The sequence below is a fragment of the Lissotriton helveticus genome, chromosome 7 (assembly GCF_964261635.1).
Source record: "Lissotriton helveticus chromosome 7, aLisHel1.1, whole genome shotgun sequence".
NCBI classification, from domain to species: Eukaryota; Metazoa; Chordata; class Amphibia; order Caudata; family Salamandridae; genus Lissotriton; species Lissotriton helveticus.
Genome location: NC_136068.1, coordinates 1,269,894,913 through 1,269,920,277, shown reverse-complemented (window position 1 = coordinate 1,269,920,277; position 25,365 = coordinate 1,269,894,913). Strand labels below are relative to the sequence as shown.

General features: G+C 42.6%; 1 protein-coding gene across 1 annotated transcript in view; it reads left to right on the top strand.

Annotated features, from left to right (window-relative positions):
• Positions 1-25,365, top strand: part of FDXR (ferredoxin reductase) — a 414,311-nt gene that overhangs the window by 266,730 nt on the left and 122,216 nt on the right. The window contains exon 10 of the mRNA XM_078654476.1: positions 10,328-10,499. Within this exon, the coding sequence (XP_078510602.1) occupies positions 10,328-10,499 (172 nt within the window). The remainder of the gene's footprint in view (positions 1-10,327; positions 10,500-25,365) is intronic.

Sequence of the window (25,365 nt, the reverse complement as noted above, 5' to 3'; positions counted from 1 at the left end):
CCAGGTGGATCGTTAAGTGTATTCAGATTTGCTATTACAAGGCTAAGCGCACTTTAACGGTCCCCCCCAGAGCCCACTCCACCCGCAAGTTGGGGGCCTCCATGGCGTTCCTGGGTAATATTCCTTTGGAAGATATTTGTAAAGCAGCCACATGGTCTACACCACACACATTTACTAAACATTACTGCGTAGATGTGCACTCCAAACAGCAGGCAGCTGTAGGACAGGCTGTTCTTAAAACACTTTTTCAGACTTCTGCAGCTGGCACAGGCGGCCGCCGTTAATGCTATGTATTCTATGCTATAGATATGAATTCAGCAGCCCACATGCCTCGAACTGAAAATGCTACTTACCAGTATGCATCTGTTCTTGGCATGTAGGGTTGCTGACATTCATATCGCCCGCCCTCCTCCCCGGCGCCTGTAGCGGCTGCAGACTTTCTTGCATTTACTCTTAAGCATGGCCATCGCTTACACTATTACACTCCATCTCTCCATCTTTGCCACAATGGCTAAAAACAATCTGAGGATGCAGTCGATGCTCATGCGCACTGTAGTCCAGGGGAGGAGCCACCTATCTCGTGATACTTCGAAGACTCTTCCAGGACAACAATGTGCAATCATCCGGACCCAACACTAGGCGGCGATCTACGCTATAGATATGAATGTCAGCAGTCCTACATTCCAAGAACAGATGCATACTGGTAAGTAGCATATTCATTATCTTGCACAATTTTGGGGGCAGTCTTGAGTAATGCTCCATGCGCATGGCACAGTAAGTTAAACTTTGCTCTTTGGCACATTGGCAACCAGTGCAACGTCTCCATACATTCTGATGCTGAGCTAAACTTGTTCTTGTTGCAGACCAGCTTAGCTGCTGCATTTTATATAAAAAAAATATGTGTATATGTTTAAGATTCTGAGCAAGTGGAGAAGTGTGGCTCACTGGTTAGAGGAGGCAGACCTGGAAGCAGAAGGTCAGCCTGGGACCAGGGTTCAATTCCCGGCTCGGCGGGGTCTTGAGTCCTAAAATGTCCATGGACTCGACAATTCTCGCTCCGGTGCCTACTCGATTCACGGGTTCACACTCTGCGACTCTGGGCAATAGCTTGCTTAATCTCCACAACGGCCCCTCGCGGCGGGATGCCTGGCTTTCACCTTGCGGATACCCTGCCGGGGTTATCTCACAGGGGAATACCAGGACGGGTTCCCTAAGCAAGCGCTTAGAAACCGCTTGGTGATTTGCGCTATATAAATTCCTGTACATTTACATTTACATTTACAAATACCCTCTCCAACATTGATTTACAGCTAGTCTCCTCCTAGTTGTGACACCTTTTCAATGGTAAAAATAGACTCAATATTCCAAATCTAGGTAAACAGCCAACACTTGTTTTGCAATGTTGTTGCTTTTTCAGGTCTGTTGAATATAAATTATGCAATACTTGAGGTTCTTTAATTATAACCAAATTTATGATACACTTCAGAAAAATTCTAAATATATGTACATATCTGTTTAGAATTTTTTATATACATCTATCTGTCTCATCCTGATGGGAGGACTTTATATTAGTAATGTTCTTGGCCTACTAGAAATCTCACACATTTTCTGTGTTGAGGATTTATTGAATTTGGAAATATGCATCTTGTAGTCCAAGTAAACACATCTTGTTTTTCTTTATTATTATTACAGTTTAGTGACTATTAGATGTGATGCCAGCATGCAGTTCTTCCTTTTTTGATGCCTTTCTTTAGTAAACGTAAATCCATGATTGGTCTGAAATCTGGACTTGGGCCTTTCTGTTTTTTATTTAAAAATGTCTTGAATACATCCCTTTTCCACTTCATTTGAGTGGTGCTTTTTCTAAGGCTCTTTAAACAGAAGTGAGAAAGTTTCTTCCCTTAACGCCTTTAGCTAATGTGTTATTGTTTCTTTTGGGGGGTGCGTGGAGGGGGAGTCTTTTTCAAGTGAAGCTAGTATCTTTCAGATACAGTGCTTAATGGTGACTTGTCTGTTGGGCTTGTTGGGATTGAATATAAAGTTCATAAAGCCTTCCAAGTGTATTTCCTTTGGTCCCTGGGCTTGAATTGTTTGAGGAGTCTTTTCTTCTTCTATAGACCAACTGCAGGCAATGTATCTGCTTCGTTCTTCATTTTACACATCTTCTCATCTGCATGTTAAACAAACAATGAAGTGCCACAGAATGGACAATTGGCTACCTTTAGTTGTGTGTGTGTGGCTTTATTAGGGGTAATCTAGCCAACACTGTCGCAGTTGGAGGTAGATGCTGAAGTAATCAGGAACGTAGAGAATTGATTGAAGACACTTTAATAGCAGGAGACAGCTTAAACAACCACCATCAATAACAAGTGTCTGACTCCAAGTCTCACTCCAACTCCCACAGAACGTACAACCCCAATGTATCATAACAATTCCATTGGAACACTCTAACTAAGAATACTACACACCTTCCCCCTTTAAAAAAAAAATAAATAAATAAAAAAACAAAAGAGAGAAGAAAAATAAATTAATGCAAATAATCACGCAGTTTTACAGGAATTTGTTTAACACGAGTACTTTTCCTTAAATTAACATTAGTAACATCAGATGACTGAATAACATTGTCATCACTTCCATCATTAATAATAACAGAAGCATCATCTTGTGTACTCTTATCAATTGCAGGAATAGAAACATCAACATCAGCATTTAGATTTTCACACCTAAAAGTATCAAACATGGCGGAGTAAGATGCATCAATTTCTATACTGGGATTTTGTGATTTCCTTCCAGCAAAGTCTAACAAAGAACCATTAATATTTTTAGATGGTCACACTTCTGAATTCAGAGCCTTGCACACAGAAATCCGCCGAAAGTTCCATATTTTACCACCTTCAACTCTTACCGCCTTTGAAAAAATTTCTGTTACTTTGCATGGATCAGACCATTTATTCCATTTATTACCAAAAACTCTTCCAAACTTGACTCGCACAAAATTCCCTACCTTGATTTTCACTTGATGATTACCCAGTGGCAACCGACTACCTTTCATCTTCTCCTGATACTTTAAAACGTTGTCCATGACTTTCGAAGAATCAAATGAGACCTCAGAAGAAATTTTAGCTTGCATCCACCATGGAAGAAGTTTAGAGCCAGGTTTCCTACCTCTCAGCATCTCAAATGGAGATAGACCAGTAACAGAATTAGGAGAAATACGATATGACAATAACGTCGCACGTAAGGTTTTCTTCCACTCTAAATTGCTTTTAACAGCCAACTGAATAGATTCCTTAACAACTCTGTTAAAGCGTTCTGTTTGACCATTCGCCTGGGGATTATAGTTTGACACTCTTTTATGCACTATACCACACCTTTCAAGAAAGGACACAAACTCTTTGCTAATAAATTGTGGACCATTATCTGACACTATCTCTGCAGGAATGCCTTCTCTACAAAAAACCTCATCCAAGAACTGGACCACTTGTGTTGATCCAATTTTGTCAACTATCTTGAGCTCTGGCCATTTCGAAAAATAGTCAATTAAAACCAATGCAAAAACATCCTTATGAGTTGACAGGTCAAGAGGACCAATAATATCAATCCCCAACTTCTTCCAAGGACATGGAACAAATTCAATGGGAGAAACACCCACTGTTAATGGTTTAACCGTTTTGTCACTTCTGGCACAAGGAAAACAGAGACTAACCCACTTATCAACCATTCTGTCAACAGCAGGCCTTACTAGAATTCACGAATACATCTCTTAGTACTGGACATACCCATGTGACGTTCGTGAGCCATAGAAATGATTTTCTCTCTTAATCCGAAAGGAGGAACTATCTTGTCTCCCCTTTTTATAAAACCATGATCAAACATGAGTTCATCTTTTATTTTGTAAAAAGATAAAATATCACCAGAAAGATTGCGTTCTTGAGGCCAACCCCGCTGTAAGTAATTTGCTACATTGGAAAGATTGGTATCACTGCACATTGCTTCTCTCCATTCAACTTCAGAAATAGAAACTGACGATTCTCCACTAATTCCACCATTGATATCCTCAATTGTAAAAACAACGTCCAAATCCCTTTTTAAATCTGCAAACTCAACTGAATTGACTAAAGGTAATCTGGACGTGCAGTCCGCATGCACATTTAGACGACCAAGAACATACTCAACTGTACACTGAAATTCTTGCAATTTTGCAGCCAAACGTGCTAAACGCGCTGTTAAAGTCCTCCCCCCACCAGCTGCTAACATATTAATCAAAGGTTTGTGGTCTGTTCTTATCCGAAATTTAGTCCCCCAGAGAAATTGTCTAAAGTGTTCAACTGCCCACGTGCATGCTAAAAGTTCCTTCTCAATTGTAGCATAGTTGTATTCAGCACCACGTAGAGTTCTAGACGCATAAGAGACCACATATTCTTCACCCTTGTTCTTCTGCATTAGGACAGAACCCAAACCTACATTGCTTGCATCAACGCACACTATGCATTCTCTGCCCATCTCAAATGGCCTTAAGAAAGGAGCATTAACAACTTCTTGTTTAAGTAAATCAAATGTCGATTGTTGCTCATTGTTCCATACAAATTTAACATCTTTTTTTAATAACAACCTTGGAGGATGTACTTTTGACGAATAGTCTTGAACAAATTTACTGTAAAATTCAATGAGTCCCAAAAATGACACAAGTTGTTCTTTGCTCGATGGAGCTGGTGCTTTCGATATGCTCTGGGTGTGATTAAACTTTGGTTTAATACCTTGTGAGGAAATTTCATGGCCAAGATATTCCACCGTGCTCTGTCTAAATTTACATTTTGAGAATTTTATTGTTAGGCATTTTTTTTGTACACATTCTAATACTCTTTCTAAGTTCCTATCATGGTCTTCACAATTTTTTCCATAAATTATAATATCGTCCTGAAAGGCAATAGCCCCCTCACAACCCTCCAAGACTTCCTTCATGAGTCTTTGAAATACGGATGCTGCGCTGGCTAAACCAAATGGCATGCGGCAAAATTGGAATACACCCTCAGGTGTGATAAAGCTAGTTAAAACTTTTGACTCCTCATGCAAAACAACCTGGTGGTAGGCACTAGCTAAGTCTAATGTTGAAAACACACAAGCACCTGAAAGAGTAGAAATTAGTTTGTGAATATGTGGTAAGGGATGTCTATCAATCCAGATTTCTTTGTTCAAACTTCGAAGGTCTACACATAAACGAAGTTCACCATTAGCCTTAAGGGACAAAACCACTGGAGAAACCCAAGGCGAGGATTCAATAGGTTCTATAATTTTCTTAGATACTAAATCAGCCAGAATTGTTTTCAATTTATCACGGTACGCCAATGGTACATTCCGAACATTATGTCAAACGGGAACAGCACCATCCTTAAGAATAATGTGGTGTTTGAAATTGACATATTCGCCTAAATTGCCGGAAAAAATACTAGGAAACTTTCCTTTCATATGAATTGTGAAGTCATCATCAGGTGAAAGCACATACACTGGCGGTGAGGCATTAGGATCAAGTTTAATGCCCAACTCATGTTGGTGAGGCCATCCCAAAATTGATGCACCTTTGGTCGAAACATAGACTTTTCCCTTTATCATTCTGTCTTTAAATTTAATGTCAGCCCACATAAACCCATCTAAGCTAATCTTATGACCTGAATAACCACCAGGTTGTATATCTGGTGGCGACAATTTCATTGTGCTCCAAAATTTATCGAAAACATTTCTGCTATTATATTATACCAGGCACAAGAATCAATAAGCATTGATATTTCTTCACCATTAATCACAATAGTATCCTTTGGGAAATCTATACATTCAGTGTCACCAACACATAATAAGCTATTAATTTCAGAAGATTGCTTGGAGTTATCACATTCTTCATGAGTTAACAAATTTACTTTCTGTAAAGATCTACACATTTTGTTAAAATGACCTGGCCTCTTGCATTTTATGCATATTTTGTTCCATGCTGGACAGCCCCTGTAGCTTCCTACATGGTCACTACTCTCACATCTATAACCGATAATCTGGGATTTTTTTGCAAACGGTTTATTTTCTCTCCCAAAATTCTCTCTTTTGGAAGTAGTAAACAAAGGTTTCTTGGAATTAGGAAACGTCTTCACTAAAGCAACTTCAGGAATCACTACTTTATTTTTAACATCCTGCCCCCTAATCTCACTGACAAATAACTCGGATTGCTCAATCCCTTTGGCAATGTTTAACACTGCACTGAGAGTAGATTCAGTTCCCATCCACAAACGTTCCTGGATCTTTTTACTCTTTGTGTGCATCATGATTTGATCCCTTAAAACTTGATCAAAATTGATTCTTTCAAAGGCACACGACCCAGCTAAAGAGCGTAATGTGGCCACATAGTCTTCAATAGATTCATCCTCTTTTTGTACACGGGAATAAAATTTAAATCTCTCCATGACAGTGTTCATTTTCCTCCCAAACCTAGTAGCTAATTGTTTTACTACAACTTCAAAAATATTCAAATCACCAGCACCCGCCCCTTCAATAGGAGGTACATTTTCCAATTCCTTAAGACCTGCACCACCTAAACAGTTCTTTAAAAGTGCTAACTTTTTCTTAGGTGAACATCCATCTTCTTCTATTACGTCTACATAGGCTAAAAATGTTGGAAACCATAGATCCCATTCCATCTTGGGATTACCAGCTAAAGGTAAGAAATGCGCAGGTGAAGTGATATTATTTGCCATGTTCCCTTTTTTTAAAATATATATTAGGCATTAAACACCTGTAAAAATGAAATAAAAATTAAATTACCAAAAACATGGAAGAAAATACTGACAACATGAGGGGCATAAAAACAAGAAAAAATAAAAGTAGTCACCGTAGTCCGTTGTTAATTGTTCATAAGAATGTGTTTATAGTCATTCAAAGGCCTCTTCTATAAGTTAATCAATCTATTTTCCTCGTTGGAGACAACTTTGTCAATAAAGCGATCCGAATGGGAGACTAGTTGGAAACAAAATGGCTGCTCCACGTATTCCGGCGTACTTTGACCTTTGCGTGATGAAGATATAGTGTAGTTACGTAGGCTCACTACGTTGTATAATCCTGACCTTCAGCAAAGAACGCAGAGTTCTCACAGAATGCTCTGATCAATCGTATTCGAAAAAAACAAGTTCAGGTCGGTGTTTTCTTTTGAAAATATGCTCGCGTTGTCAACAATAGTTATAAACAAATGTCTCCAGAAAACACCAGTTTCTCTTTTTTTTTTAAAAAAAAAAGACTTCTTCGAAATCACCGCGACTTGAAAGCACAGGATTTAAATTGATTAATTGTCTTCTTTTAATATAGGCAAAAATTAAACCAGCCTTCCAATCAAAAATTAAAGTATTGGAAACATCAATAAATGACTCAAAATCAACACCCGCTGGTGCAATTAAAGCACTTGCTGTAAATCTGCCGCTGGTGCAATCAATTTACACACAATCCAATAAATACCTTTGTAGTAATGGCGAACGCTGTCTCCCAAGTTCTGGTCTTAAAAAAAAAAAATCCTCTGCAAAACAAGACATGGGTTCCTTAAAAAAAAAATATATATATATCCCGATCGTCGCCAGATTATGAAGTAATCAGGAACGCAGACAATTGATTGAAGACACTTTAATAGCAGGAGACAGCTTAAACAACCACCATCAATAACAAGTGTCTGACTCCAAGTCTCACTACAACTCCCACAGAACGTACAACCCCAATGTATCATAACAATTCCATTGGAACACTCTAACTAAGAATACTACAGATGCCAGATCAACTGCTGCACTTATAATCTGATAAGAAAGAGCAAGCTTTAATTCCAGTATTTATCTTTGATAGTAACCCATTTACCAGTAGTACTAGCAATTTCAAGATGGACTTCTGCTGTGCCACAAATGTTTCTGCCTGCCAAACACCATTTCTTGGTCTTCTTCTCAGAACGGGGTGACATTTCAGTGGCTGATTAATGTCTGCATCTAACAGATATGACTAATATAGAATCAAGCTTTGAGTATTCTTTTAAGAAATCTGTGTTAAGTTGAAGAGCTTTGTATTTCTTTATAAGTCTTGGGGTGACAGATTTTATTGTTACTGGTGTCAGGAATTTATTCTGTGCAGTGTCTTGAAGACCAGTAGGAGAGATCTTTGAGCAGTGCAAGATTTTAAATTCTCCAAGATGACTTACAGTGTTTATTTAGAGGTTTCTAGTGGAATATTCAGTTTATTTGTACCTCTTGATGGAACATCTTGGAATTCACTGTAGAAGCATATGCTGGAGATACTGGCGAAGATGTAGGTGTGTATGAACAGTGGGTAGTATCAGTGTCCATGAATGGAGACCGTGATCTCAATGTTTAACTCTTTTCTTAGGCGAACGTCAATGTGGCATTAGACACTGTGGAGACATAGAGGTTGTCCTTAAGACCATTCTTGCTGGAGACAAATTTAAGCGTTGAAGTCTTTCTTGAGCAGTGTCATCATGGCATTATAAGAATTAAAGGTCAAGGCAGAGGGTCCGGGGTTTTAGGTGGCCTCATACTTTTGGCCGATGTTTCAGTGGGTGGTCTTCTCCCTGATGAAGTTGGGGATGGAGACAGGCTTGCCATTGGTTTTCTAAAAGATGAGTAGGTTGAACAAATTCAAAAGCACACCATTGAAAGGGAACGTGATGGTGTGTTTTCACTTCAGAATGATGGGAAACCAATGTTTTTACATTTACATGTTACTTCAAGTGATTACTCTTGACATTGTTACCTCGATATCTGAGGCTATTTTGCCACAATTAATTACTTTTTGATGGTGTTGTAGGTACTGTCGACTTAGTCATTTATGTTTCGACTGTGAGCATCTCTTCATTGAAACCAAGACAATAAGGTTCATTAATGATGCTTTGATGTTGATGTTGGTCTGTTTTTCGACATCAAATTTTTGGAAGTCAAAGGTGTTTCATGATGTGAACAGAGTAGTTTTGTCTTGATGCCTATGAAGGGATGATGTTGACCCCACATTTGACAGTGAGCATGTTGGAGCCGATGAGGGTGATCCTGTTGGTATCAATTTAGAATGATGTTGTGATAGATGACAGTGTTCACTTTGCTTTTTTCTGAGGATCTCCCTCTGGAGTGGTCCTTGTCAGAGCGTGACTGTTTAGGCTGAGACTTATGAGAGGTTGTGTTTTACAGTCTTTTTTTTCTTTTTCCTCTCTACTTTTTCATCAATTTCTCAAAGCCTGCTTTCCTCGCTGTCCTTATGAGTGTGTTTGGAAATCTTTTGGCATAAAAAATATAACCCAACGGCCAGATGTAAAAGACGGTGAGTGAACTGGGAAATTTGTTTTATTAACAAATATTTTCTGAAAATCTAAGGTTTAAACACCTCACATGTGCTCTTACATCCTTCTCGCAGAGCCAGAAAAAGAACTGAGTAGGTAAAGCAAACTGCCAGTACAAGGCATCATGTGTATAGGGATCTTCTGGAGTTCTTTAAGGCACAGGTCTATCTTCACTTTTGTTTTGCTTTAGAGCCTATTACGTTGCATTTTGTTTTCACCTTTTTCACCTTTTAATTTGTCTACGCGCCTTAAATGCTAAAATGTAGTATTAAAATACCATCAGGATGAACATGTTGGTTTTTCAGAAATGGTTTGAGGGGATAGACTGCTGTAGGGTGCTCTTATTCATTCTATATAGAAATGGATTCCTCACACCCTTAGGTTAGATGAACTACTTGTATATGGAAAAGTGCTAAGGGTCCAAGTAGACAGCAAACGATCATTCAAACATTTATGACTATTAGATGCAGAAACAATTCCACAGATTGTCCCTTATTATGCTGCATAATTTGGTCATTCTTGCCACTTAATTTAGTCAACTGTTCCATACATTTTGGTATTCTTCAGCTGTATAATTCTGGTAGCCCTGCCTACACCTCAGCATCAGCTCTTTAACCCTCCTTACTCCTCATTCACATCTTTTTTCCCATCCTCCACCGCAAAGGTCAGCTCTCCATATCCACCTTCCCTCCTTTTTTACTTCTACATCATTCTACTTCCAATGCATCTATGTTTTGTCTCGATTATATTTTTCTTTCCTGTTTACCTACTTCTAATACCTACCTTTCCCAAACTCTCCGCCCAGCCTTTCTTTTGCTTCTTATTCTTTCCTCAAGGTCTTGCCTCTGAGCTAGTCTCCATATTATATGAACAAATGCTTTTCTAAATATTTTTGGGGGTTCTTGCCCTCCTATGTATTATGACCCTGGCACACGCATTTCTCTTCTTTTTAACGCTCTTTTGTTCCTGGAGGGATCAGGTGATTCTGCACTGGCAGTACCCACAGAGGAGTATGAGGACCTGGATTCTGGACTGATTTTAAACAGTATTGGCTATAGGAGTCTACCGATTGCCTCTTCTGTGCCCTTTGACAGCAAGCAGGGAATAGTTCCCAACACCATGGGCAGAGTACACGGAGCCTCAGGTTAGTGCCTCTCAATAATACATGTGTGTGCCTCTCTTAAGCACGTGCAGGCAATTGAAAGTTAGTTAGGAGGCCTTCCTTAGCACAGTAAAGATTTTGTGTTTGTATATCATGAAGAAAGTAAAGGTAAAGTGAGGTGTTAATCATTAAAAAAAGCCCTTTAGACTGTAGGAAAGGATAGTTGAAAAGACCATATTTGTTTTTCCTGCTCCTTCTTAACCCTCCCTTTACGGTTTGGGCATTTACTGCAAAGGTTGGAGGTAATGGAGTCTTGGGGACCGGCATAAGATCTCCTTTACAGGCTAGAGCATTCATGGAAAATTAGTAAAGACACCCCCTGATATAAGACCAAAATAACAAATAGACAAAGAAGACCTCATTCCTCTGCTACAACAGAAGATACAAGAAGTGTAAGTACTTGTTTAGAGGAGTAATTGAAAGGGTACAACCTACTGAAAGTAACGAGGAAGTTACATTAGGAAAATGTGTGATTTACGCTATATATGCAGGTTTGTCAATATGCTGAAATTTTAAATGGCATCGTTGGTGCAAGATGTAATTCCCTTAAAAGAGAAATGTTACTCTCTGGCAACCATAGAACTCAGAGAGCTCATCTGAACTGTTTCATGGATCCATGGGAAATCTGGGTTATTGATCTGGCTGTATTAATCTGAGCAGTTTACCACTGTTGTCGTGGGGTGTAACCTTACTGTTGGCCCCAAAACTGAGTACACACCTGTAGCACTGTCTATCGGGATAGCAACAACCAAGGCTTATGCAGGGATGCGTTGTGGGGTTAGAGATTCAGAACACAACAAACCTATGAAATGAGTTGATAATGGACTGCCCAGCCAGTACTTTACTGTAAACCACACTATAGTACATAGGAATGGTTCAGATATAATTTACAAGGGTAAGCTAGTCTACTCTATGGGGACCTCGCAAGGCGATCTTCCACCACTGTTTCTGGGAGGAACCCAGGTTATGCATTATGCAGTGTAAGAAGTTGTTCCGAGGGAGAATGTATAGTTGGAATGGTGCCCAGCTCTTCCTTATCCTCTCCATATTACAAAAGTACGTGGGCACCCTTACAACACACACTACCTTTTTTGGTGTCTGATTGAATCTGGCACAGACTACGCATTTGTGTCTCCGTGTCTTAGGTGGATCTGTGCTGCTCGCGTGGTATGTTGCATTTGCTGGTGCGGAAATGTTTTAATTTAATGTAATCAGTTCAACACGTAACTTACAATGGAAGTTTCCTGGTCCGCACCAAAATCTTCTCCTCTGCAGTGGATCTTTGCCACCGTTTTAGAACAGCAAAAAGAACAATTGATGGACAGAGTGCTGAACAATGTCATACATTCACCCCAGTACAGAGATCTGGGCTTAAATCCATTGTTTTTCCCCCCATGCCATTCCAGTTTGAACCCAGCCATATTCAAATCAGTCTTGACACTGCACCCAATGGGAATAGTCCAGCCCGGACTGCCACTAGATTAAAGGTTGCCTGGCTGATGAGGGGTGTTACCCTGAAACCGGTCCCAGGAGGCTTGTTTCTGGTCCATGGAGGGCCTGGCTTGGCAGTTCGGGCTGGACTGTACCCATGAGGTACAGGGTCAAGACTGATTTGCATATGGCTGGTCTGAACTGGGGTAGCCAAGTGCGCTAAAGAACGATGATGGATTCAACCCAGATCTGTGACTGGGGTGAGTGTCTGAAAAGTTTCAGTGCTCCATCCATCATCTCCTTGTGTTTGCACTGTTTTTGAACGGAGCATCAATCTAAATAATTTCTAAAGCCATCATCAATTGAGAATTTAATTCAGTTAATGATGAGAGTTTATGGATCAGTTCAAAAACCTTCATTTATCGATAAAGTTTAGTGTATGGTTTGGTCTCTCTATTCAAATTAGTAAATCGGATACATTTGTTTACAGAAAAATCAAGAAAATCATGGTTAGTCAATCAAGAAAATTACAGTGTGTTCCATAAAGGAATTTAAGTCCCTTCTCTACTTTAAACGGATTCTAACCTACCAGAACTCATAAAGAGTCCTTTTGGAAAAGAGCAAGATTGAAAGGAGCATTGAAATAGAATCAGATTGAAGTCGAACTCCTCTTGAATATTAGTTCTAGAAACTCTCCTGACTCTCTTCTCTCAAACAGCATCTGTAAACAGTTGCAGTAACAACTATTCAAAGTTAAGCTAAGAGATAGTCACAGCAGTAAGCATAACCGTTAGAGGAAAAACAGACACCAACAAAGTAGTAGGTGACATAAATCATCGTCCACAGTAGCTCACAGAGACTAGGTGAAATAGTGCTAATGTAAAATAGGGATGGTCTTAGAAGAATAGCCTGGACCAGTCTGGGCAGATGAAAGATGAAATGAGGCCTAGCTTGACCTAGTAATGTAATTACGATAAATATGAGTGCTTAATAAAAATTTAAAAAATCATGCTACACGTTAATTTGCACATTTAAGAAATGGCATTTTCCTGCTTAGTCGAGCCAATGGGGCAGTATTGAGTATACAGACAAGTCAGGGTCTGTGCGTCGAGTTCTCCTAGTGCATTCTCAATGGCCTCTAGTTCCCTGCGTATGGAACGGAGTACCCCAGAAAGCTTGGTGAAAGAAGTGTGGCTCAGGGGTTAGAGGTGGCAGACCCGAAAGCTGAGATCGGTCCTGGACCAGGGTTCGATTCCCCGCCTCGGCGGGTCTTGGGCTCAAACATTCCACGGACTCGATAATTCTCGTTCCGGTGCCTACTCGACTCACGGGTTCACACTCTGCGACTCTGGGAAATAGCTTGCTTAATCTCCACTACGGCCCCTCGCGGCGGGATGCCTGGCTTTCACCTTGTGGATACCCTGCTGAGGTTATCTCACAGGGGAATACCAGGACGGGTTCCCAAGGCAAGCGCCTTGATGCCTTCGGGTGATACGTGCGCTATATAAATCGCAATACATTTACATTTACATTTACATAATGTTGTGATACGGTTCCGGTATTGAGCTAAAAATATTCTACAATTGCGTCTCGAACCTCCACTCGAAAAACATCGCCCAGTAACGCAATTGTAGGGAATAGTCAGGTCGCATGTGGCGGTGCAATGTTGGGGAAAGGAAGGGTCAAAAGCACCGGAGAGTGGTCCGATAGGGTTTGGTGGAGCTGCTTGACATCTGTAGCCGCCAGCAACAAATCAGGGGTAAGATACCAATGGTCAATATGTGACCACAACCCATCGGGCGCAGAGTAAAAAGTATAGCCCTTATTACATGGATATCTGGAGCGCCATTCATCAGTGAGGTGAATGGATCACAGGGGGGATGAAAGCGCTTATGTGGAAGGGGGCTTGGTCACATGTCTGGTGCCAGTCGAGTCCAGGGAAGGAAAGAAAGTTAAATTCAAGTCACCCCCTGCATGTAATCGGGTGATATGTGTGGAAATGTCCAAGAATAAGTCGGGTGTATCCAAGTTAGGGGCGTGGATATTGACCAGTAAAAGGGATGTAGTAGCTAGCATGAAGGAAACTAACACATAGTGGCCCCTTGGGTCCGAAATTACCTCACGCACCCTGAAAGGGCTTGCCCTATGAATTAAGATGCAGACACCCCTGGAATATATGCTATAGTTAGCAAAAAACGATTATCCCTCCAGTTTGATGCATAGCGATTGGGGGAATTCTGAGCACAGTGGGTTTCTTGTAAGAAAGCTAACTAAGTATCAGGTCTGGACAGGTAGGACAGCCCCTGCCACTCCGTCCTAGGATTAGTCAGCCCTCCTACGTTCCAGGTCATGCACCTCAGTGTTGGCGCCCTAGGTCCTCTAGTAGGTGGAGTCACCTAGGTAAAAGATAGTAAGCGGAAATGCAGGTGTAAGCATTAAGAGTGCACGGCATGTAACACATTCAGTACCCTGTAAGAAAAAAATAATGAGTGTCACAGCAGAATATATCACCCCCACCCACATCGGATAGCAAACAAACTGCATCCGGTGAACCCCATCATAATCCCAAATAACAAATAGAGATAACATTCACGTGAAATACTCCTTAGGGGAGGCAACACTCAAAGGAGATCGGCAAATGTCCATGATCTTGACGGGGGAACAGCCTTATCTGAAAATAAGTAGTAGTAGTAGGTAGAGTGCCGATTCAGCATAGTTGTTAATTGTACAACTGAATCCAGGGTGATCAGACTGGTGCAGCAGCGTGGCGGCAAACATGAGGGGGTAAAGAGGAGGTTCACTGGTCCGCTGGATCACAGTAAGGGGGGAAAAGTGGATCCCCCACCGCTCGGTGATCTGGACCCGAGATTATGCTGCTTACAGAAGTTTGCAGCTTCAGTTTGAGAGTCAAAAAGATGACATTCGCCATTATTTGGATTCACAGTTGTGCAGGGTACAGCATAGCGTAGCGCAGCTTAGCTTTCTGAAGCGTGCGCTTAACATCAGAGAATTTACAGCGAGCCTCTTGCACAATCGGGTTGAAGTCAGGAAAAAAAGATAGTCATACACTGGTGTTGTGTTTGCTCCCTGTGGCGGGCAAGACGAAGAACAGTGCCCCAGTTATGATAGTTAAGAAGTTTTGTGATGATCAAGTGCTGTGGTGTGCCAGGTGCTGGTCGCGAGCCAGTGGTTCTGTGGGCCCTATCAACCGCAAACATGGATGAAAATGCCTCTTTGCCAAAGAGTTCCCCGAGTAAGTGTTCCACATAGATGTTCATGCGGCCAGTTTTGGTACCTTCTGCTATTCCGGCAATGCGGATGTTATTTCGGCGCAAGCGCGCTTCTAAATCTTCAACTTGAGCAGCCACCATCTTCAGGAGTCTCTCAATCTTTTCTATATGCTTGTTGGTCGTGGGGCCAGCGTCTTCGAGGTTGGAGACATGTTGCTCCGCAGCACTGATTTGTGTTGCGTGCTGGTCAAGACGCTCGCTTATGCTTTCCAGCGGTGCTGTGAGCATGTTAAACCGCGAGTCAGTTGACTTGAAGTCAGCTTTCAAATCGGCCATAATGGCCACAGTGCCTTCCAACGCCAGTGGGTCTGCCATAGATGATCCTGGGTTGTCCCCCTGGGGACCCTCCACCTCCCCAAGCCTGGGGGGTCTTGGCAGCGTCAAAGGAGAGTAATCACTGTTTGGGAGAACTATGCCTAATTAGCAGTAGAAACAGCCACGGTCATGTGCTAATGGTACAGAGGGAGATGAGCTGAGGATGCCAGGTAGGCAGAGCAGGGCACACACCGGTCTTCCGTCACCAAGTGAGGTAAGTAGATGTCAGGCCGTCCACTGTGCACGAGTGCGATCTCCCAAAAGTGTAGGTGCATTCCAATAGCAGAGAGAGATGACCAGTAGAATCTATGTGTAGTGGTCATACTCCGCTTGAAGTCACATAGGGCCTGCTAGGTCGAAACATGCTTAAGATCGGAGAATCTTACCAGGTCTGGTAAGATACTGAGTGTTATGGTGCTTCTATTCCTTCCAACAACACCCTTGAGCACATATGGGGCGGTAAGTTGGCAGATGCGGTGCCATGAGGGGCATTAGTTTGATGGCTGGAAGGGTGTCCATGGGCCAGGCCCACACAGCCCTGTCCAATGCAGAGCCTGCAGCCCAGAGAAGCACACCACTGCATGTGCAACAGAAGAGGGGCCGCCGGGTAGCAGAGTAGAGGAAGATCAAAGGTCTCACTGCTACAGCCCGAAGTCCTGTGCAACCCAGCAGCAAGGCGCCTGCCTCTGTCAGCTGCAAGCACTCAGTGCCGAGTCCTGCAGGGTAGGCCATAAAGAGAGCCCTGACCTCAATTATGGGGCAGCCATCAAGCGTGATCACAGGCCTGCCCTCAGGTTCGCCCGTGTCGTCGTAGGGCCTCCGAGGGCCGCATCAGGCTGCGATCACAGCAGGCAGAAGCACCATGCTGCAGCCTTTCAGCAGGAAGCAGACCGGATCACCGGTCCGAGGAGGTCACGGCACGTCTGTTCCTGTGGTGATAGCACAAGCAGGTGCTGGGAAGCGGAGGTAGGCTGTAGGATAGTGGCAAGTTCTACGGAGCTCCAAGGTCGAGCTGCCATCTTGGTCCTCGGCCTGGCCACGTCCGTTCCTCTAACAGATTCTTGATGTGAGTATACCTGAAGAAGTTAAGAAACCTTGTTGTGACCAGAATTGCCCTAAGTCATGGGCAACACCAAACCATACTGGCTATCTGGAAAAACGGTGACTCCCATTTGTGCAGTTAAGCTGCATGCTCTTGTAAAGACACTCAGTTCGGCAAGTTGTGCTGAGGTAACTCTTTGAAGCCAGGAAGCTTCGATAACATCCTTTATTGTGCAAACTGTATATGCTGCTCTTAGTGTAGCATTGTTATCTCTTAAACATTGTTAGAAATCGGGGTCTCTAGTTCGCAGTGGTTTACACCCTGTCCAAGTAGGGACACTTAGTCTAGTCAGGGTAAGGGGCTCCCACAGCTAAGATAACCCCTACTCACTCCATTGGTAGCTTGCCACAAGCAGTCAGGCTTATCTCAGAGGCAATGTGTAAAGCATTTGTACATACACACACAGTGAAAACATGACAATAGGACACCACACCAGTTTAAAAAAAAGAAAACTATATTTATCTGACTTAAGACAAAAACAACACACATGCAGCATGCAGAAGCCAAGATATAACATTTAAAAGGTTCAAATAGTTCAGTCCATAGGAAATTATGGATGCTTCACTTTTATCACAGAGTACCTGGTATGCGTCAAAATCAAAGATGAAAACAGGTGAGGCAGAAGAAAAACAAAGCGATGCGTTAATTGCTTGCTGCATCGGTTCCTAACTGCCAGGGGAGGGAATGCATCGGTTCCTTACTGTCAGGGGAGGTGACGCATCGATTCTTTACTGCGAGGGGAGGTGATTCATTGATGCCTTACTGCGAGGGGAGGTAATGCGTCGATCACGGACAAGCAGTCTTGGTTCCTTAGTGCGGGGCTACGAAAATCCAGGCACGTTGAGTCAATGCGGCGGAACAATCGCTGCATCGATTTCTCAGCCACAGAGCAGGTGATGTGTCGATTTTTTTTTTCTGATTTTTTTTTTTAACAGCACAGCAGGGCCCTGTAGAAGTCAGAGCATGCACCAGGCACGCCAGTGACCTGGTGCTCGGGACTTTGGCTGCGGTGATCTTTCAGCCCCACGGCAGGTGCTGCACCGATTCTTCGGCTGCGTGATGTGGTAGTTTTTCAACTGCACATTGGTGCTGCATCAGAAAAACAGACGCTGAGATTCAACTTGTGGATTTTCTTGGTTCTTAGCAGCCAAACCACCTCCAATGTTCCAGAACTGAAATTGGCACTACTTGGCAGGTCAGAACTCCCAGCAGAGGAGTTCAGGGGCTGCAAATAAAGTCTTTGATGGCTCTGAGACTTCTCGACAGGAGGCAAACCCACACAAGCCCTTGGAGAACTTTTGAAGCAGGATGTAGAAAGCAAAGCTCAGTCCTTTCACTGTCCAAGACAAAAGGATCAAGCAGCAGGCTAAACACAGCAAAGCACACAGCAAAGTGGTAGTTTCTCCTGACAGCTTCTCCAGCTCTTATCCTTGACAGAGTATCCTCTTAGTCCAGAAGATTTCTGAATTTATGGTGTCATAGCCCCAGTACTTATACCAGTTTCTGCCTTTGAAGTAGGCAGATTTCAAAGGAAGTCTTTGTAGTGCACAAGGCCTCGCCTTTCCCTGGCCTGGGTCCAGACACATTACAGGGGGGTAGAGACATATTTGTGTGAGGACAGGCACATCTTTATTCAGCTGTTGGTGACAACTCCTTCCTCCACTCTAGCTCAGGAAGACCCATCAGCCTGGTGGTGGGCCATCAAGATATGCAGGGCACACCTCAGCTCCCTTTGTGTGACTGTCTACATTGAATGCACAAATAGCTTAACTGTCACCCTCCCTCAGATGTAGATTCCACAGACAGAAAGAATCCACACCTGGGCGTTTCTAGAGTAGTCCACACAGTGGTGGAGAGCACTCCGTGTTCTTTTAATACCCCTCACACACCAAAAGGTTGATCAACGGAGCCGCGGGCTGGGGCGGACACAGACAGGGATTCTCCTGCATGTTTTTGCAATTTAGCACTACACCCCTCCCGTTTCAAAAAGGCTCATGGTGCAAACAATTCGTTTGGCAGCAAGTACACATTGATGATATCTACAATATTCAAAGTAGGCACACAATAGCCTCGGAAAGCCGAATTAAAATGATTATGTTTAATTTAAAATACTGATGTCTTTTGACATATAGTTGTGAGTAAGGTGGGGATTGTGCACCCCCGTCCTGAAGAAGATGCTACGCATCGCAACATGTTGACGCACCAGTGAGGTGTTGTACTTTATTATACACATACACCTCGACACAAACTTTTAACAGTGCCAGTCCCTTTTTCAATTTTTTTTCCACTATATTCACTCCAAACCCACCAATCACTGAATAACATAACCCCTTCGCGCACCACACATAGTCATCAATTAAGTGCTCCCACGTATTCCGTTGGTTAGTAGCACGCCGCACCCCGTAGAGGGGTGCGAAGACCCCAATGATGGAGCATGACACCAAGGGTCCTTTTGGTGTGTGAGGGTATTAAAAGAACACTGTGTGCTCTCCACCACTGTGGGGACTACTCTAGAAACACCCAGGTGTGGATTCTTTCTGTTTATAAAATTATGCTTGGGGACACCGAATCCACCCCATCTAATCTCTCCTCTCCCTTTTTTGTTGTATTTATTGATTCCACAGAAAGGCAGAGGCACAGAATGGTAAGTAACATGATCATTTTCTAAAAGTGGCACTTTCAAACCTACAGTTTAAAAACCAACTTCTCTAAAAGATGTATGTTTAAATTATGAGTTCAGGGATCCTAAACTACGAATCTCTAGCTCTTCCCAATTCGAAGATACACTTGAAAGAGGTTACAAGGCAGCTCCAATGATAACCTATGGTAGATATAGTTCTTGCAATAGTGAAAAATTTAATTAGCAGTATTTCACTATCAGGGCATGTAAACACACCTGTACATGTCCTCCCTTAAATACACTGCATCCTGCTCCTGGGCCTACCTGGAGGCAACCTTAGGGATGCCTTACATGTAGAAAAAAGGGAGGGTGTATTGACAGGTCGACATGGCAGTTGAAAGCTGCACTCATAGACACTGCAGTGGCAGTCTTGAGATATGTTTGCAGGGCTGCTCATGTGAGTGGCACAATCAGTGTTGCAGGCCCACTAATAGCATTTGAAATGCAGGCCCTGGGCACACACTTTGCACTTCACTAGGGTCTTACCAGTAAATCAAATATGCCAATCAGGGATAACTAATCACAATTTACACAGGGAGCACTTGCACTTTAGTACTGATCAGCAGTTGTTAAGTCCCGAGAATTCTAAAAGCAGCACACAGTCAAGAACAGGAGGGCAGAAGCAAAAAAGACAGGGGAAAAACACACCAGAGATGCCAGGTCTAACAAACATGAATTGTCTGCAAAAAGTACATGATCAAGCTATATTAGGGGTTCATCCTTAATATCTGCTCTTAGTTTGGTGCATAAATCCATGACATCGAGGCACCGGGTCGAAAGGCACTACATACACAGCAGTCAAAGGTGCACCCTTAGATAAATTCAAAATGCCAGAGCCAGATGTAATAAGGAAACTAGCAAATGGAATCATATCAGGTTCTCCAAGGGACCCAGCTCGTCCCGAAATCTTACTACAAGGAGCAAACTCTATTGTACTTTTCATATCGGAACTCATCTCCCGTTCCTTCCAATCAGGCGAAGTTCCCTACTAATGGAAGCAAGCCATGGTCCATCCATTAAGGAAAAAAATACAAATAGATTATGAGGGACTAGAGAATCTACATCCCATTTTGCTCATACCTTTCTTTGCCAAAATTGCATAAAAAATAGTTAACATACAGCTTACTAACCACAGCGATAGTAATGACCTACTACACTGTTCTCAATCAGGCTTCCGTGCCGCACACTCCACTGAAATCGCCCTGCTCCTGGCCACAGAAACTGTAAGACAACGAGCAGACGAAGAAGAAGAATCGGGGCGTGGGGGGGAGGGGCTCTCGTGATCAATTTGATCAATGTGAGTCCTCCGCCGGAACCTAGATCGGGTCCCTCCACCGGGACGCCGAGGGACCCGATCTAGGTTCAGGCGGAGGACTCACATTGATCAAATTGATCACGAGAGCCCCTCCCCCCCACGCCCCGATTCTATGGAACCGAAAACTATAGCGAAGGTTTTTCTCGCTAACCAGTTATTGTCTGTAAGTATACAGACCTTTTTTACTTTCACTTTTCCACACACCTTAGCGCGTGTGTAGGAGACTATCACCCGTGGCACCTCTTTTTGCCACTCACTTCACCTTATGGTCCTCTCGAAAGTCCCACATAATTTCTACAGGGACTGAAACATGTAGACCGCCAACACATAGACAACCTATAGCAAAATCTTGACTACTATTGGTTGCATCACATATTTTAATTAAAATACCCTGGGCCGCCAAGAATAAACTCATAGGTAAGGATTCCCAGAGGTATATTTTAACATCCACCTTCATCCACATCACACTGTTGCACGACACCTGCTCCGCTGTTGTCAGGCGTTGAAGCACAACCAGGCGACATTCGGCTGCCTGGTTGGACCCCGATGATGAAGCATGACACCAACCAGGTTGGTGTGTGAGGGGTTTATTAAAAAAGACTAACTAAGTCCAGCCACTAGGCTATCTGCCAAGAGTGACCAAGTGACCAAACACAGTGGGCCAGTCCACATTGATTATACAGATTACATTTGGGGATAGGACGCGCCCCTTAACACCCTAGCTCTCTCTTGTGATTAACCGTAGAAGAGAAGTATGACACTGGCTTTCTGGCATCTCCGTGCATATGTGTCAACACCGAGAGGGCACCCATCTCTCATTGCAAACTAGTGAGAATTCTTTTGAATAATCAGGCATTCTTAGTGCCGGAGCATGACACAATTTGTCTTTGAACTCTAGAAATGCTTTTTTAACAGTCGTTGTCCCATGGAATCAGATCTAACATCCTCTCCCCCCGCCTTGGTGGGCCTCATCTCGGCGTATGTCCCCTCGCGGTCCCTCAGATCTGAATCACTCCATTTGGTGAGTAAGCCTAGGTTCAGGCTGAGCAGGATGGGAGGTCGTTCCTTCCGTGTTCTGGCGGCTGATCTGTGGAACTCCCTTCCTGTGCACATTCGCGCCCTTAATAGTCTGACTCTTTTTAGACGGGCCATTAAAACTCACTTGTTCTCCCTGTGATCTGAAATTCTCCTCTTTTCAGCTCGGATCTGTTGTGTTGTGTACATGATCTGGCGCCAGGACGCCCCTTTGCTGGGTAGCTGTTGCGCCTAATAAATGTTATTAACATAACATAACATAACATAACATGTTCATGTGTGTCAACCTTAGTAAAGGTTCTGCCATTAAGGAAAAGTTTGGTACCCACTGTCTACAGTAGTCAACCCATCCCAAAAATGTCCTGACTTCTATTTGAGTTTGTGGTAGATTCATCTATAAGATTGCTTCCACTCCTTCTGGTGACACCTTCCTAGCTCCTTTCACAATGATGTGTCCCAGATATTGAACTGCTTTCTGACACTACTGCTGCTTTCCTGGAGACACTCTGTGTTCATTCTCAGCCAGGTGATTAAATAAAGCAGTGGTGTCTTGGGTACAAGCTTCTCGTGTTTCTGATGCCACAAACAAGTTATCAGTATATTGCACAAGGGTTGGTTTGCTTGTCATTTGCAAGGTCTCCAGATTTCTTTTCAGAATCTGGTTGAAAATGGATGGACTCTGTTTACACTTGTGGGACACAACACCATGCTAATACTTTCTGTTGGAACATGAAAGAAAAAAGGTATTTACTTTTTGTGCAATGGCACTGAGAAGAAAACTTGCCATAAACCAATGACTGTAAACCACTCTGCAGTACACAGGATCTGACACAATATTGTGGCTGGATTCCGTACCACGGGACAACTGGGAACAACAATCTAATACATTTTTCTCAGGTCCTGCACTATTCTGGACTTCCGGTTTGGCTTCTGCAAACCCATAATTGGACAGCAACATGTACTTCCAATAAATTCCCTCAATATTTCTTTCGGCAACTTGTCTTTTATGACTGGTGTTATTACTGCAATAGCCTCTGGTGCAAAAGGTATGGAAATGTTCTGGGAAACACTGTGTTTGTTTTTACAGTAATTCAGAGTGGTTCTATACCTTTTATAAGTCCAACAACTTTCCCTGTGAAATCCCAAACTTCAGTTTTCACTGTCTCTTTCAAATCATCAGATAATTCTTCAATTGTGAGCAAAGGGAGCACTTCTATCTTGTTTTGCTGTTTAACCATTTTAAAATCTGCATCCTCATCATGGGTCTGGAAAGCAACACCATGTGTCGTGCAGTATATAGTGCAATTTAACTTGGACAGCAAATCTCTTCCTAGTAGATGATTTACAGGGCTAGAGACATAGACAACAAATTGTTTTTTTCCTAAAATGAACCTATTTTTACTGGGAACTTTTCTGGAATGACATTCCTGAACTGTTTCTTTGTAAATCCTACAACTTGGATAGTTTTCCCATAGAGAGTTCTGTTCTAACGGTGGGTCTGGTAGCGCCTGTATCGATAAAAAATGAGGCACCTTCATTGGGAATTTTCAGAACCTGAACCATCAATTTCGAAAAAGGGATATTGCCGTAAAACATTCAAGTTTAAATTTGAATTTGTGGCATGGAATTTTGAAATGAGTTTGCATTCATTCTTGGCATTTGATTGAAATCTAACTGAGAGTTTCTCGTATTTTGGGAGTTTATTCGGTGCAGCATTAAGACCTGAGCTTGCACTGGTGCTTGTTTCTGCTGTATAGGCATTACTTGCATTTGCATTCCTTTCGGCATCTGTACATTTCCACCAACATTATTAGGATTAAATCAGCATTCTCTTTTGAAATGTCCTGTTATATGACAGATGTGACAGGGATGGATCTTTTTCATAGCAGCAACATCTCCTCGTACGCACAGGATCACCGCTGCCTCTACCATGAGACATGTTAAAACCTCAGTGGTTTCCCTGAAAACCAACCTGTGGAAGTGCAACTCTTTGCATATACCCTTGATGTCCTGCAAATTAAAGATTCTGAAAACCTTTGTGAGCCAACTTCATTTGTGCAGCATAAAACTTCTCTTTCATTTTCTTTTGCTTTATATCTAATTCATCACTACAATACTTTGCGTATCTTAAGATTTCATCGACTGACTTGTTCTGTCGAAAGATCACGCTTTGGGTTATGTGTATACAGATATTTGGCTTCAGTCCTAAAACAAACTTCTCAGATACTCTTGTCCACTGTGCTTCTGAAACACCTGTAACAAACTTTTATAGTATTCATCCACTGTTTCTTTCGGCTCTTGGGAAGTTCTTTTAATTTTAAGGCAATCCAAGTCTCTCTGTGCCACTCTATCTTACAGGAAAGCAATCACTGCCTCATATGTCTCCATCTCTACAGGAGATGGTGCATTTGTGCTAGTCTCCCTCACAGTTTCTTCTTTTGGTCATTGTACCACAGTCTTACAGTCAGCCGATAAATCAGCAGGTACTATGTCAATAAAAACCTATTCAAACCTCTCCACAACATATTTGAAATCTTTATGAATTGTTCCATTTGTGCATACCATTGCACCGATTTATCTCTCATTTTCGGGAAAATGTTTGTAAATGCAGCCAAATCACCTCTGCTCCAAGGAGCATGTAAATAGATTACTCCTGCTATTACTCTGAGTGGGTATGCTGTTGTTTTGCTGTTGCTAATCCCATCTTGCTTCTTTGCTATAGCTGCTTCTCTTTTTCTTTTCATGCTTCTTCACCCACTTAATTTTTAGTTTCTCAGTCTCACTCCATTTGAAAATTCATTTGACTAGTTTTATAATGTGTAAACTCATCCATAGAACTAGGACTCCTGAGGCGAAAAGCCGGGAGTCAGGGCACCCTTCCTTGCTAAATTGTTCATGCTGTGCTGTTAGTGCTGCATTGTTTTAATTCACGTACTTTTGTGCTTTCTGTTATTTTAATCCTCCTCCTTGCTGCGCTTTACCCAACTTTGTGGTCTCCCCCAAGGGACTCCTTCCGCCACCAGAAAGCCGATCTTGGGCTCCTGCTACCTACGGGCCTCAATTCCCCCCGGCGCAGACTTTGGGCGCCATCTTAGGGGAGGACGAGGTTAGAGGTCTAGTGTTGCGGCCGATTTGGGCCCAGGCACTATAGAATGAACTTCACTTCCCGTCCGCGCAGCGGGAGGGCGCAGCGGGCGCGCCGGAGGCAAGCCCGTCTGTGCCCGTCCGGGCCTAGGGCCAGAAATTCTGGCCGTTTCACCTAAGGACCGCATCACCTTCTCGAGCAAAATGCTTTTCCAACTTCAACCTAAGAATAACCCCCCAGAGCATCTGATATTCAGACCAGATGCCCCGACTCTGAGAGGCTTTTGATGTTCGGATCCCACTCAGGAGTAGAAAGTCGCCGAACAGGCCACGACCGACCTTAGCTTGGCACTTCTAAATTGTAGGTCCCTACCAAAACACTTCTTAGAAATTAATTTTATGGTTGGTTGATAGCTTTATTTCGATATGTATATATCATAAAAGCATTACATGTATAAAACAGCACATCGTAAATATAAAAAAACTGATTCAAGTTAAGAACAAGTAAAAAAAGGAAGTACCATTAGTACACAGAATATATTAGTTAAAAAAGAATTAAATTGCAATGGAAAGTCTCTTCAAGCGGATCAACCAGG